Source organism: Sciurus vulgaris, assembly GCF_902686455.1.
Source record: "Sciurus vulgaris genome assembly, chromosome: 9".
In the NCBI taxonomy this organism is placed as follows: Eukaryota; Metazoa; Chordata; class Mammalia; order Rodentia; family Sciuridae; genus Sciurus; species Sciurus vulgaris.
Window position 1 is genome coordinate 75,822,618 of NC_136469.1, and position 13,255 is coordinate 75,835,872.

At 34.3% G+C, this 13,255-nt stretch overlaps 1 protein-coding gene across 14 annotated transcripts in view; it reads left to right on the forward strand.

Moving 5' to 3' along the window:
• The window catches only part of WDFY3 (WD repeat and FYVE domain containing 3), a 269,816-nt gene that overhangs the window by 163,588 nt on the left and 92,973 nt on the right, over positions 1-13,255 (forward strand). For all 14 annotated transcript variants that reach the window (XM_079153142.1, XM_079153145.1, XM_079153139.1 and 11 more), the window contains 8 exons: positions 1,710-1,941; positions 3,272-3,372; positions 3,476-3,694; positions 4,664-4,845; positions 6,991-7,222; positions 8,535-8,695; positions 10,826-10,937; positions 12,667-12,857. In XM_079153142.1, coding sequence (XP_079009268.1) covers positions 1,710-1,941; positions 3,272-3,372; positions 3,476-3,694; positions 4,664-4,845; positions 6,991-7,222; positions 8,535-8,695; positions 10,826-10,937; positions 12,667-12,857 — 1,430 coding nt within the window. The remainder of the gene's footprint in view (positions 1-1,709; positions 1,942-3,271; positions 3,373-3,475; positions 3,695-4,663; positions 4,846-6,990; positions 7,223-8,534; positions 8,696-10,825; positions 10,938-12,666; positions 12,858-13,255) is intronic.

Genomic DNA, 13,255 nt, shown 5'->3' on the forward strand with positions numbered 1-13,255 from the left:
TAAGCCTGATGGGGAAATAAGTGAAGCCAGGTGACTTCAGGTGTGAAGCAGAAGTAAACACTCATTGGATATTACAGTCCATATCAGATGGGTTGTTTGTGTAGGTATTGTGACATCCTCCAGTCCAATGGCAAGAATTAATATAAACAAGATTGAGAATGAAACACCAGTGTTTTTAAAATGAACAGAGAACTTACTAGAAAAATAATAGATGGGTAGTTTCATAGAGTGAGATGTAGTAAGTATTACTGAGAAACCTCCAAGGTGAAGATTTTGCATTAGGCTGATAGAAATCTGATCTGGGGAGTTAGCAGAGTATGGGCACTGTTTACCAAACTGTCATGGAGCCCATCCACTCCAGAGGTGTTCCTGTGGAAGCAAGTTGCACTGAATTTCCTCTCAAGTTTAATTCTGTAGTTTTACTCAATTTTAGTTTCTAAATCATTCTGTATTGTTGTTAGCCATAGTGATAAGACATTTGTTTTGATAGATTAAGGTGACCATTACTAGTGAAAAAGGCAAAAGAATATTTAGAAAAGTAGACTGGCTTCTTTGAAAGGAAGTGGCAGTCATCTTAGATCAACTCCTTCATTTTTGGGGTGAGAATTCTACAGTCAGAGAGATTCAACCATTTTTTCAGTCTTAATCTTTCTTCCTGCTAATTATTACCAGTGATTAACAAATACTGTGTTACGGAAGCTTTAAGAGCTTTTGAATTTCAATACAGTTTTAGCAGAAAACAAAGTATTTCAGTTTTTGAAGCTATTATTGTAATAATTAATATACATGTTATATATTTATGTGGTCCTGGGAATTGAACCCAGGGCCCTGCACATGCTAGGCAAGCCCTCTACCACTGAGTTATGTCCCCAAGACCTTTATATATAAAGATCTTATATATTTTTTGTAATTCTTTAGAATTGAGTTATTATTTATTTTGACAAGACTAGAAACAAAATATAGCTCTTTTCCCTGAGAGAATTACTATTTCATGGTCGTCTGAATATCTAGCACATATAAGGGGAATAGTTAACTACATGCACCCATGTGGTTCATCTTCAGAGGGAATATTTTCTCCATTACATTTGTGATATATTCCTAGGAAGACAAGACAGTTTGCTTGAAATTTGTCTTTTCATTCTTGAAATTGTTGCCATTTATATACATATGGGAATTCTTAAGTTTAATTTTGTGTTCACAGATTTAATTTTAATAGCTTTGAGGAAAGAAATACAAATAGGGAGAAGATGGAGGAATTAAGTTGTGGCTGTTTATATCTGATATTTTTTCCTAAGAAAGATGACCCGTTTCTTTTTGTTTTAATACTTCTATTTTGCTTTCTTTTCAAAGAAAAATGATGAAAAGCAGTTTTGTAAAATAAAAGCATAAACTGCTTTATGTCAATATAAAATTCTTAAATTACATTGTAACAGGTGATTATTGGTGATTTTTATTCTTAATTGTGGTCTAGTTTCCAGTGTTTCTGCAATGTACATATTAATTTAGTTTTAAGTAGAAAAGGAAATAGCCTATTTAAGTTTAAAAGGGAACATAAAGTACATTTAAATCTGATTAGTGCTCTTGGTATTTAAAAAGGAAATAATTACATATTGAAATTAAAAAGTGCATTTAAAAATAGATTAGCCTTGTAAAGTTATTTTAAAATTTTGCCTGGTATTTCCCCCAAGAGATTTTCTTTTGACTTACAGATAGTATGATCACTTCCATGGAAGGTCTGGGTTCTGATAGTGTTTTCAGCTTACCTGAAGATAACCATTACCGGATAAGCAAGAGCCTGGTAAAATCTGCAGAAGGTAGCACTGTACCCTTGACCAGGGTGAAGTGTCTGGTCTCCATGACAACCCCACATGACATCAGACTTCATGGGTCATCTGTTACGCCAGCATTTGTTGAATTTGACACATCCCTTGAAGGATTTGGGTAAGGAAATTGTAAGATAGCCTTATTCTATTGTTTTATTCTGTACTTTTTGACTTTGCAAGGAGATCTTTTTGTTTTAAATTTACTCGGTCAATTCATATAATGGTATATACTATACTATATATAGTCAAATAATTTCTGTTCTTTAAGAATGCTATTTTAATATTTTTACATTTAATTATTTTAACTTAATTATTATATTAAATAAATCAATGTAATAAATGAGTCAGCAATCTAAGGCCCTTTGGCCAAATCTGCTTTTGTTAGTGAGGTTTTTTAAAATTCTTGTGGATGAAGTTTTATTAGAACATAGTATTTCCTATGACTGCTTTGGCACTATGTCTTCAGGCTTTGGTATTTTTGATAGCAACTGGCAGAGTTGCTAACTCACAGAGCACAAAATGTTTATCATCTGGCCATCTCCTGAAAGTTTGTCAATCCCGATATAATACATATGATTATGTATAGATAATATGTGAATTAAAATTAGATGAAAAATCTCCTAGCCTAGGTTTTGTCATCAGGCTGTCCCACAAATTACCTAACATAGTTTCTTATATTATCAATAGTCAGTGACTGTCACTTCTATTGAGTAAATTAATTTAAGTGGCAGAAAGGGCTACAGTAGCACAAGCAGCAATAAAGAATCTACAGAGAACCTTGAAGTTTTTTAAGTCCACCTGCCTCAAAATAGACACAAATGCTAATAAATCTAACAGCTAGATTATAAAGTTTATATTTTTAGTTGGCCCCCTTTTAATGTAAATATGAGACAGTACAAACTCCTTCATTGCTACTGTGTATTTTTACGAATAACTGGATCTATCAGCTTTTAGACTGCTAGTAGATAATTTGCACATGTACACATTGTGGGATTCTTATACATTTATCTAACTCTGTAGTTGTATTTTAAACACGTAGTTATGGGTCATTATCAAACAATGGATGGTTGGGAATAGTCAAAACTAATCAGAATGGTGGTAACAGGAGATAGTGATTGGAAATGGGCACAAGGGAAGTTTTTATGCGTGATGAAATTGTCCCGATGCTGTGATTGAGGTTAGTATACATTTGTGTGTTTTACATATGCAAATTATATCTTAATTTTTAAAAATTTAAACTTACAATTATATTGCTAGTGATTTTTAAAGTGCTTTGTTTAATACTCTCACATAATTAAAAGACAGAAAGGACTTTTCTTGGTATTCAGATTTATTCTTTGATCTTTTATCTCTTTTATACACTGGCAGTTTATTTCACTGTGGTACTTCCTTAGTGTTAAGAGAAGAAATAGTTATCTCTAATATGTATGTTGTCTTTTATTCAATAGCTGCCTGTTTCTGCCTAGTTTGGCTCCTCATAATGCCCCTACAAATAATGCTGTCACAACATGTCTTAATGATGGGGCTGTGGTCAGCGGCATTGGTTCTGGTAAATACTTTATTTTTCAGTAGATCCTTCATATGCTTTTGTTGGCCTTTTTAAAAATGTAAATATGAGTCAAAACACTCTCATTTTGCTACTTTTACTTCAGGTGAAAGGTTCTTCCCTCCTCCGTCTGGCTTAAGCTACTCTAGCTGGTTTTGTATTGAACATTTCAGTTCTCCTCCTAATAACCACCCCGTCAGACTCCTTACTATTGTTCGCCGAGCAAATTCTTCTGAACAGCATTACGTGTGCCTTGCCATAGTTCTGTCAGCAAAAGACCGATCTCTGATTGTTTCCACTAAAGAGGAACTACTCCAAAATTATGGTCAGTATTCGTCTTTTTCTGTTTTCTCCTTTTGAATCTAGAAGTATAAAAATCCATTTTAATATTTTTAAGGCAGAATGGCATTTTGCTACATCTATATCCATTCATCAGTTGACAGGAATGTTAATATAGTGTCTCTTTGAGGTCATGATTTAAGTTTTTTTGGAGAAATACCCAAAAGTGGGATTGCTGGATCATCTGGTAGTTCTATTTTCAGTTCATTGAAGAACTTCCTTGTTGTTTTCTATATCATGACAGAAAACCATTTTGCTTTTCCACCAATAGTGCACAAGACGTCTAATTTCTCATCCTCCTCACCAACACTTAGTTTTGTTTTTTTTTGATGATAGCCATCTTGTGAGGGGCTGACTTAACTGTGGTTTTGGTTTGCATTTTTCTGATTGTTAGAGATGTGGGGCTTGAATTTATATACCTGTCAGCTGTTTTTGTGTCTTAGAAGACATTGGGCTATTAGCTTCTTTATTATTGAGTTGTTTGAATTGTGTGTATGTGTGTATATATATAGATATGTTAGAGATTAACTCCTTATCAGATACATAGCTCTTGCATAGTTTATCTCATTCCATAAGTTGCCTTTTCATTCTGTTGATTATTTCCTTTTCTGTACAGTTTGATGTAGTCCTACTTATTTGTTTTTGGCATCAACTAGTCTCTTTATTTTACCATAACTCTTACTGTCCAATTATCTTATTTCTTTTTTAGTTAATTAGCTATTCTAACTTTCTTTGATTATAATTGTATGTACTTTAGCAGATGAAAGCAAGCATAGATGCCAGGCTTTATTTCTTACTGTAGATACAGTTATTTAGTGAACAGGAAATCTTCATGTGCATCATCATCTTTTTATTTTAACTTAAAAATTAAAACATGCTGACCTGAATATGAATTGATATCAGAACAGAGAGGATACTGGCAAAAGTTTTATACATCTTTCCCCCATTATTTTAGTTGATGATTTTAGTGAAGAATCCTCTTTTTATGAGATTTTGCCGTGCTGTGCCCGCTTTCGATGTGGAGAGCTTATAGTTGAGGGACAATGGCATCATTTGGTTTTGGTGATGAGCAAAGGCATGCTGAAAAACAGTACTGCAGCCCTCTATATAGATGGACAGCTTGTTAACACTGTGAAGGTAAGCATATTACACTTCTAAATGTACCAGTTTGCAAGCTAGCTTAAGTAGGTGGTGTGTTTGTGTGTAGGATGTGTGTATTTTGCAGAATTATTTTTTAATGTTTTTATTAGTACATTATAATTATACATAATGATGGAGTTCATTTTGACATATTCAAAAATGCATATAACATAAATTGTGGAAGTGTTTTTAAGATTACTATCTTAAGTTGATCCTTAGTTCCTATTTAAACAGTATTAAACAGTATTCCTATTTAAACATGTTAGGGTCATGTGACTGACCAGCTCTTATTATTTTATTAAGAAGAAGAGAAAGGAGGGAGATTATAGGATCTTAAAGGAGTTACTGACTTTTTCAGCCCTTGAGCCAGACTGCTAAATTCTTTTTCAACTAGAGGTACAAGTTGCAGGATGTCTAAGTAAACTAAATACAATACTTTGTGACTTCATTGTTACCATTCTGATTTAATCCAGAAGACTGTATTTCTTGAGAGCTGGAATTGCTTTTTCTTTGCTTTTGATCACCTAGGTTAATCCCTGATAATAATTGTAGGTATACGTAAATAACTGTGTAAGCAATCCTCTAGATTGCTGTACTTTTGTATTTAGAAGACAATTGAAGTAACCAGTAAAAAATCAGGTGAAGTTCTGTTTCCCAGATCACTATGAATGTTGCTCCAGATTGAGCATCTCTCATCCAAAAATCCAAAATGCTCCAGAATTCCAGAACTTTTTAAGTACTAGCATGATATGTGAAAAGTTCCAAATTTCAGAGCATCTAAATTTCAGATTTCCAGATTAGAGATGGCCAACCAGTAAAGTCTATGAAAGTGTTCCAAAATCTGACTCAGAAATCTGAAATGTTTCTGATCTCATATATTTTGAATAAGGCATACTGAACTTGTACTTACTTTCTACAGAACTCAACTAGCAAGCTCTTAATATTCTTCAACTTTAAAAAGGTCCTTCTTAATGATATCATTTAAAACAGTAACAAAGGGAAAGTGTGTCCTTCTGTGTGAAAGCAGCAGCTTCTGTGGATACATTTCCTTCCTTATGATAATAACATTTCATTGTGACATTGTTTCATTATGATAAACCCTAAGACACATTCCATAGACAAAATTTTTTTATTTCTTTGTATACATGACTATGTTCGAACTGAGTTTGTAGATTTGTCTAGTAGGTTACTTCTTATTTTTACCATCACTAAAAATAAAAATGTCCTCAGTTTCTAGAGTTGAGGAATAGGAGATTTATCATTGATACATTTACATCACCATCATTACTATCCCTGTGAGTAGTCACCATCTTGTGAAATCAAATTAAATTCACATTGGTCTTCACAGTCATGTTTTGAACATCACCTGGGACTGTTCTTTTATATATAGAATCATTGATGTGATCTGACAGTGGGATGATGTTATGACAAAACAAGTCAATGGAAATGTCTCTCATTCTATTAGGTAGAAAGATGCTTGTAAAAGAAGCAACTTCATTTCCTTTTATCTTATACCCTGCCTAATTATAGATTTGCTATAAATTAATTGATTGAAGTTAGGTACCTCGTCAGTAAACAAAAGTGTTATTTCAAATCTGAGAATGTCAATAAGGGTTATTATTTTACATGGAGGCTAAAATATATGCATACAAATTATTATGTGTTCAAAGACTTCATTTTTCTAAATTTTCTCTAAATTTTATGATTCTTCACTCCTATAAGACATTTTTCATCCACAACTTTAATTAACAGACTCACATAGAAAGTAATAACTAATTTTGACTGCATTAATACCATAGTAAGAAACTCTCTTTTTTTTCTATCAACCCTAAAATTTCAGAGATGCATCATTAATTTGACATGCGGAACAACCAAGCATTGATGGTATTTTATGTTTAATTATTACCATTTCTAGCATTAGTTTCATCTCCTTTGAGAATGTGATAACATCTTTTCATCTGCCATTATCTGTTGTGTTGGTTACAGATCCCAGAATCTTACCCTACTCTTAGGTTTCTCAACCTGTTTTTGTACATTTGTAAAGTTTGGTGACCTTCAAATAATGAAAATATACAGGCTGAAGTAGGTTCCTGGTAAAAATGTTTTTCTTCATCTCATACCTTTGTTTTGTCTGCTTTGTAGCTTCATTATGTTCACAGTACTCCTGGGGGTTCAGGCTCTGTGAATCCCCCAGTGGTGAGCACAGTCTATGCCTACATCGGCACTCCACCTGCACAACGCCAGATCGCTTCATTGGTTTGGCGCCTGGGACCTACACATTTTCTAGAAGAAGTTTTACCTCCTTCAAATATTACTACCATTTATGAACTCGGACCAAATTATGTTGGAAGCTTTCAGGCTGTGTGCATGCCATGTGAGTAACTTACTCTTAATTCAAAGTTGACTGAGGCACAGCTCATGCAGGGTAGATGTGTATGTGAATATAAAACGATACATATGTTTATCTGGGAAAAGGGCCTTCTCTCCTAATTTCCCTTAACTTGATACTATTGGCCATTTTCACTCATGTTTACAATGCTTTCTTCCACTGATCATGTTACTCTTTCCTGATTCTTTGTCATCATGCTTGGTCATTTATTTTCCAGGTTTTCTTATTGGCTCAAAGATGTACGTATATACCCTTTAGGAGTCTAACCTCAACCCTGTTCTCTTTCTATAATTTTGTCTATTACATGAAGTAGTTTAATGTGTTAGAAGAAAAACCAGTGGGTTCAGATGAACACATACTCTTGTGATTAGCCAGTTACCATCATTTTTCCTCATCCTTTTACTCCTGTAGTTCATTTTTTTGTTATCCTCTCAAAAGATATATAAAATCAAAGAAACTAATAGTAAACTGAAATTGTTTTGTAGTTGCCTCTCCAAGTCAGGTTTTCCTTTTCCCTGTTCTGGTTCTACCAAGGGTCTCAGAAGAGTCAGAAAAGGTATATTGTAGAATTAAAAAAAAAAAAAAAAAAAAACCTATGACCAAGTAATTTGCCTTTTATTCATATTCTTGATTAAATAACATATAATAAGAGCTGACACTGAGCATGTGGTAAGTTAGTACACATGAAGGACATATTTGTTCTGGGCCTATCATATTCATCTCAGAACACTGAATTGTAACTATCATTGTCATCCCCATTTTATAGATTAGGAAACTGAGGCACAGTTGTGTCGGCCACCCAGATTTTAAGTGATAAAACAAGATTTAAACTCAGGCAACCTAGTTCCAAAAGGAGTGCTTTTCATTCCTGTGCTGTGTCATCCAGAGGAATTTGGAGAGGCATACCTGAGGCTCTTGCTGGAGACACCAAGTGCTGTAAAGCTCACAGCCAGCCATTCCGTTGTTTTCCTTCCCTTTTTTTCTTTGAACTAGGGATATTTTACAACTTGGCAGATAAAATTAATTTTTTTCCTTCACATTATGCTATATGTTGAGCATATTTTAAGAGTAAAACTTAAAATGTGAAGTCCTATGACTAAATAGTTTTTCCTATTTTCTAGTTAGAGAAATAAATGAAAAGGTGAAAATTAAGTAAAATAGTTTTTAAATTCAGCTTCCTTGTTCTACTTAAAAGATTTTCAAGTCCACTTACTGAAAAAATGATAGTAAGAATAAAATATTTGTGTTAGGATAGGGAGAACAACTGATTATTTTGAAAAGAATTATTCTTTTGTAGGTAAAGATGCAAAATCCGAAGGTGTTGTCCCTTCTCCTGTGTCATTAGTTCCAGAAGAAAAGGTGTCCTTTGGTCTGTATGCACTCTCTGTGTCCTCCTTGACAGTGGCGAGAATCCGAAAAGTATATAACAAGTTGGATAGCAAAGCCATTGCCAAACAGGTAAGCAGAAGAACTTTCCAGTAACTATGGCTGATTCTTACTGGGAAGCATGTCAGAACCTCATTTGGAGTGGTTGCTAAAAATAGAGCCTGACATAGCACTGTGTTTATTTTATTTATTTATTTATTTTTAGATGATTATTTATTTAGCATCTTAATATATTCAGTATATTAAGGCCCCCAAATACATCCATATCCTAATTCCTGGAACCTGTGAATATGTTATGTTACTTTACATGGAAAAGGGGGATTTAGGTTGCCGATAAAGATAGAAGTTGCTAATTGAGTGACCCTAGAGTAAGAAAATTATCTTAAACATCCAGATGGGCACAGTTGACTCACAAGGGTCCCCAAAGATAAAACCAAGGTAGAAAAATATGAGTGATACTATGCAATGAGAGAATTCAAGCTTCCATTGCTTTAAAGAAGAAGACGGTCCAATTAGCCAAATGCAGGTGGCCTATAGAAGCTGAAAAAGGTAAGAAATACAAATTCTCTTACAGAACCACTAGAAGGAACCTTTGAAATTTAATTTTTAACCAGCTGCGATGGCGCATGCCTGTAATCCCAGCAACTTGGGAGGCTGAGGTAGGAGGAGGATTGAAAGTTCAAAGCCAGCCTCAGCCAAAGCAAGGCACTAAGCAATTCTGTGAAGTCCTGCCTCTAAGTAAAATACAAAATAGGGCTGGTGGTCAAGTGCCCCTGAGTTCAATTCCAGGTACACACCCCCTGACCAAAAAAAATTCATTTTTCACTTCTGACCTTCAGAAATGTAAGTTAACAAATTTGTTTAAGTTACTAATTTGCTGATAATTTGATATAATAGCAATATAATGATAGTGAAGTTTTCATCCTTGGATATAGTAGCCTTTTTTTTAATGCCATATTTATTTTTGTTTTTTTTATTGGACATTTTTAGTTATACATGACCATAGAATTCATTTTCGTATAATTGTACAAGCATGGAATCAATCTTATTCTACTTAGGACCCCATTCTGATGGATGTACACGAGGGATGGATATACACAATGGTTGAATATAGTGTTCTATGATGACTAGTTTTTCTGACAACATTTTAAATGTTGTTCTATTGTCCATTGTCCTCTTGTCTTCTAGTTTCTGACTATATACTATAAATATTTCAACTTATTTTTCTCTGGCTGCTTTCAATATTTTCTTTATATCTTCCATATTTTGCAGTTTGAATATGATATACCAAGCCTTTTTGAAAAGCTTGACTGGAATTCAATGAACATCTTGAATTGTAAATTGATACCTTTAAATAAATTTAAGGAATTTTCAATAATTTTTCTTCCAATTAACTCTTTCTGTTTCATCTTCCTCTTTTATTCTTGGGCTCCAATTATCGTACTTCAGTTCTTTTCACACTGACTCCCTCTTGTACTTTTTGTATTTGGTTTACCTGGCTCTTGATTTAAGCCAAAACACGTGTAGATATTTAGCTTAAATTTGGGAACCTGAGAATGTATATGAAGTTAAACATGATTCATGTTCTTGTATTTATATTGGCAATTGAGAAACCCAGCAATTGCTATTTTTAAAACCATCACTCAGCAACTCTTTTATCCACCACCTCCTGTGTACCAGGCACTTTTTTGTTCAAGGAACAGCAGTGGATAAAAAGTAAATTCCTGCTTTTATGTTTCTTACATTATAGTGGAAGATACTATGTGTGTGTATACATATATGCACGCCTACCTGAAGGAATTTGACGTGTTTTTTTAATGCATATTTTATCCTCAAACTCTGAAATTTTTGTGGATTAAGCTTACTCAGTCTGGGTGTTAATATGCTCAGTGACTGGGGTGCTGTGAGGCACTGAGTGATGACAGCCTGTAGATGAACCATGCCAGGCTTCGCTCAGAGGGACCCCTGGATTTAGATCCCAAGATCCCTGGTTCCCCTGGTAGATTGTATTTAACTTACTTTTTGTGAATTTCTACTTTGGAAGTGTTTACCCATTTAAAAAAAAAAACAAAAACTTCATATTAAAATATTTTGATGGACGAAGAGAGAAAATATATATTAACAATCTTATGGTTTATTTCTTTTCCCATCAAAAGAGTCAGACTATTCTTATATAATTACATTATTTTCCTTATTTTTCAGTTAGGCATTTCCTCCCATGAGAATGCCACTCCTGTGAAGTTGATACACAATTCAGCAGGCCATCTTAATGGACCTGCACGGACAATTGGAGCTACTCTGATTGGATATTTGGGTGAGTTAAATTGGGTTGTTTTTTCAGACTGCTTTATTTGCCTTGAGTTTAAATTAACTTTCCTCACTTGAGCGGTGATATTTTGATTCATAATTTTTAATTCTTGACCTGTATCCCTCTTGCAGTTTTTAGAGATTAATGTAACAATCTCACATTCCAGTCAACTTTAAAAATCATAACCTTTTATAAAATCTTATTAACTTTTTCCCTCTTATCTGATGAACACTGACTATATGTGCTTCTATGATGTTTTCCAGTTAATTTCAAATGACACGTAAGGTGTTAAATTCCTAAATCATTAGGGGTATGGGTATAGCTTAGCTGTAGAATGCTTGCATAGCATGCATGAGGCCCTGGGTTCTATCCCTGGCCCTGCAACAACAAAAAATGCAGAACTGTTGTTTATCTTCTCATGGTTTGCTTTAGCAGTAGTTTTGTTCATGAGTTCTGTTAATTTAGTACTGAGTTTAAAATAAGAACTTCTGTGAAATCTAACCATAATAAAACTTAGAGCTGGTATATTATTCTACAGAGCCTTATGTATGCAATCTACTTTTTAAAAAAGGTTTATATTTGGCTAGGTGGGATCTTAAGATATAATCCAACCAGTCCATCCAAAATTCAGAACCAGTCATTATTCCTTTTAATGTGCACTTCAGTATGTAATATTGGTTCCTTTGTAGATTAACAAAAAGTTGGTATAATACTGATCCAAACCAGCAAGGATATTTATCAGTTCTTGGCAATTTTTTATTTTTATTTTGTGTAATACTGGGTATTAAACCCAGATTGCTCTCCCACTGAACTCCATCCCCACCAGCCTTTTTTTTTTTTTTTTTTTTTTTTTTTTTTGAGACATGATATCCCTAAGTTGTTGAGGCTGGCCTTGAACTTGTGATCATCCTGCCTCAGCTGCCCAAGAGTAGAGGTGCACACCCATTCAGTCCTTGGCAATTTAATGTCCCAGTACACAAATTTTAACTTTTTTGTTGTTTTTTTGATAATTTTGCACTGTTAAAACAGTTTCCTTTGCACTATAGCACATGATAGTTTTCTTTGAGCACTGTTCTTTGTCCATTTCAGAAATTTAGCAGTGGTGTGATAAAATGGAATGCAGTGACTGAGGACATAGGTTAGGTTTTAAGCTCTATAATCATTAGTCTTCTCACCTATGATTACCATAGAAGGTGGTTTTCAAAGTTAGGTTCTCTCCCAGATTCACTGATATTGTTACTCAGATTACTGAGTAAAGGAAAAGACTTTAATAATGGTCAGTAAAGTGCTTTGCTTGGCTTATCTGTAGGAAGTACTTCATCCCTGCCAGAGTGGCTTCTGTGATTCCTTTCTCAGTTCACAGAATTCCCCTAAGTGTATTACCCAAAGAACCTAGTAAGGCACTGTCACCTCAGAAATGCCTTCTGTGACCTCCATATTTCTGTGTCTGTATGTTGCCCAAAGCCACACAGTGGAGACATTGGTGCTTGCTCTGAAACCCAGCTCTTCTCTACTTTCTCCTTTACTCCTGACCCTTCTCTGACAGTAGGTATATTAACATTATTGCCTTCTCCCAAACTCTACCTTTGTTTTATTTTGTTTTGTTAAAATTTTAGTGCAGAAAGGTTTTCAAAAATAAAATTTACATTTACAAACAAACTACTTAAGATGATTTATTCAGTTCTTGTTTGTGTGGGGAATTTATTTTAATTATTTTTCACTATCTTTTAATCAGGAGTAAGAACATTTGTCCCTAAGCCTGTTGCCACTACTTTGCAGTACATTGGTGGAGCTGCAGCCATCCTGGGCCTAGTGGCCATGGCCTCTGATGTGGAAGGGTTATATGCAGCAGTCAAGGCCCTGGTTTGTGTGGTCAAGAGTAACCCACTGGCCAGCAAAGAAATGGAAAGAATCAAGGGCTACCAGGTTTGTAACCAAAAAACTTTCTTTGCCTTCTCTTCACTTCAAAGGATATTCTGTTTTTCATTGTTCATCCTTTATCAAAATCTGAAAGAATTCTCTTGTCCAAGTGAACTTAAAAAGTCTGTAGTTTTTATTAAAAATAGGACATGCCAACTGAGAATGACTTTTTTTTAATTAAATTTTTCATTTGTTCTAATTGGTTTTACATGACAGTAGAATGCATTTTGACATATTGTACCCAAACAGACCACAACTTCTCATTCTTCTGGCTGTACGTGGTGCAGAGTCACACCAGTAGTGTAATCATACATGTATATAGGGTAATAATGAGTATCTCATTCCACCATCCTTCCCATCCCCACCACCCCCACCCCTTCCCTCACTCCCCTCTACACAATCCA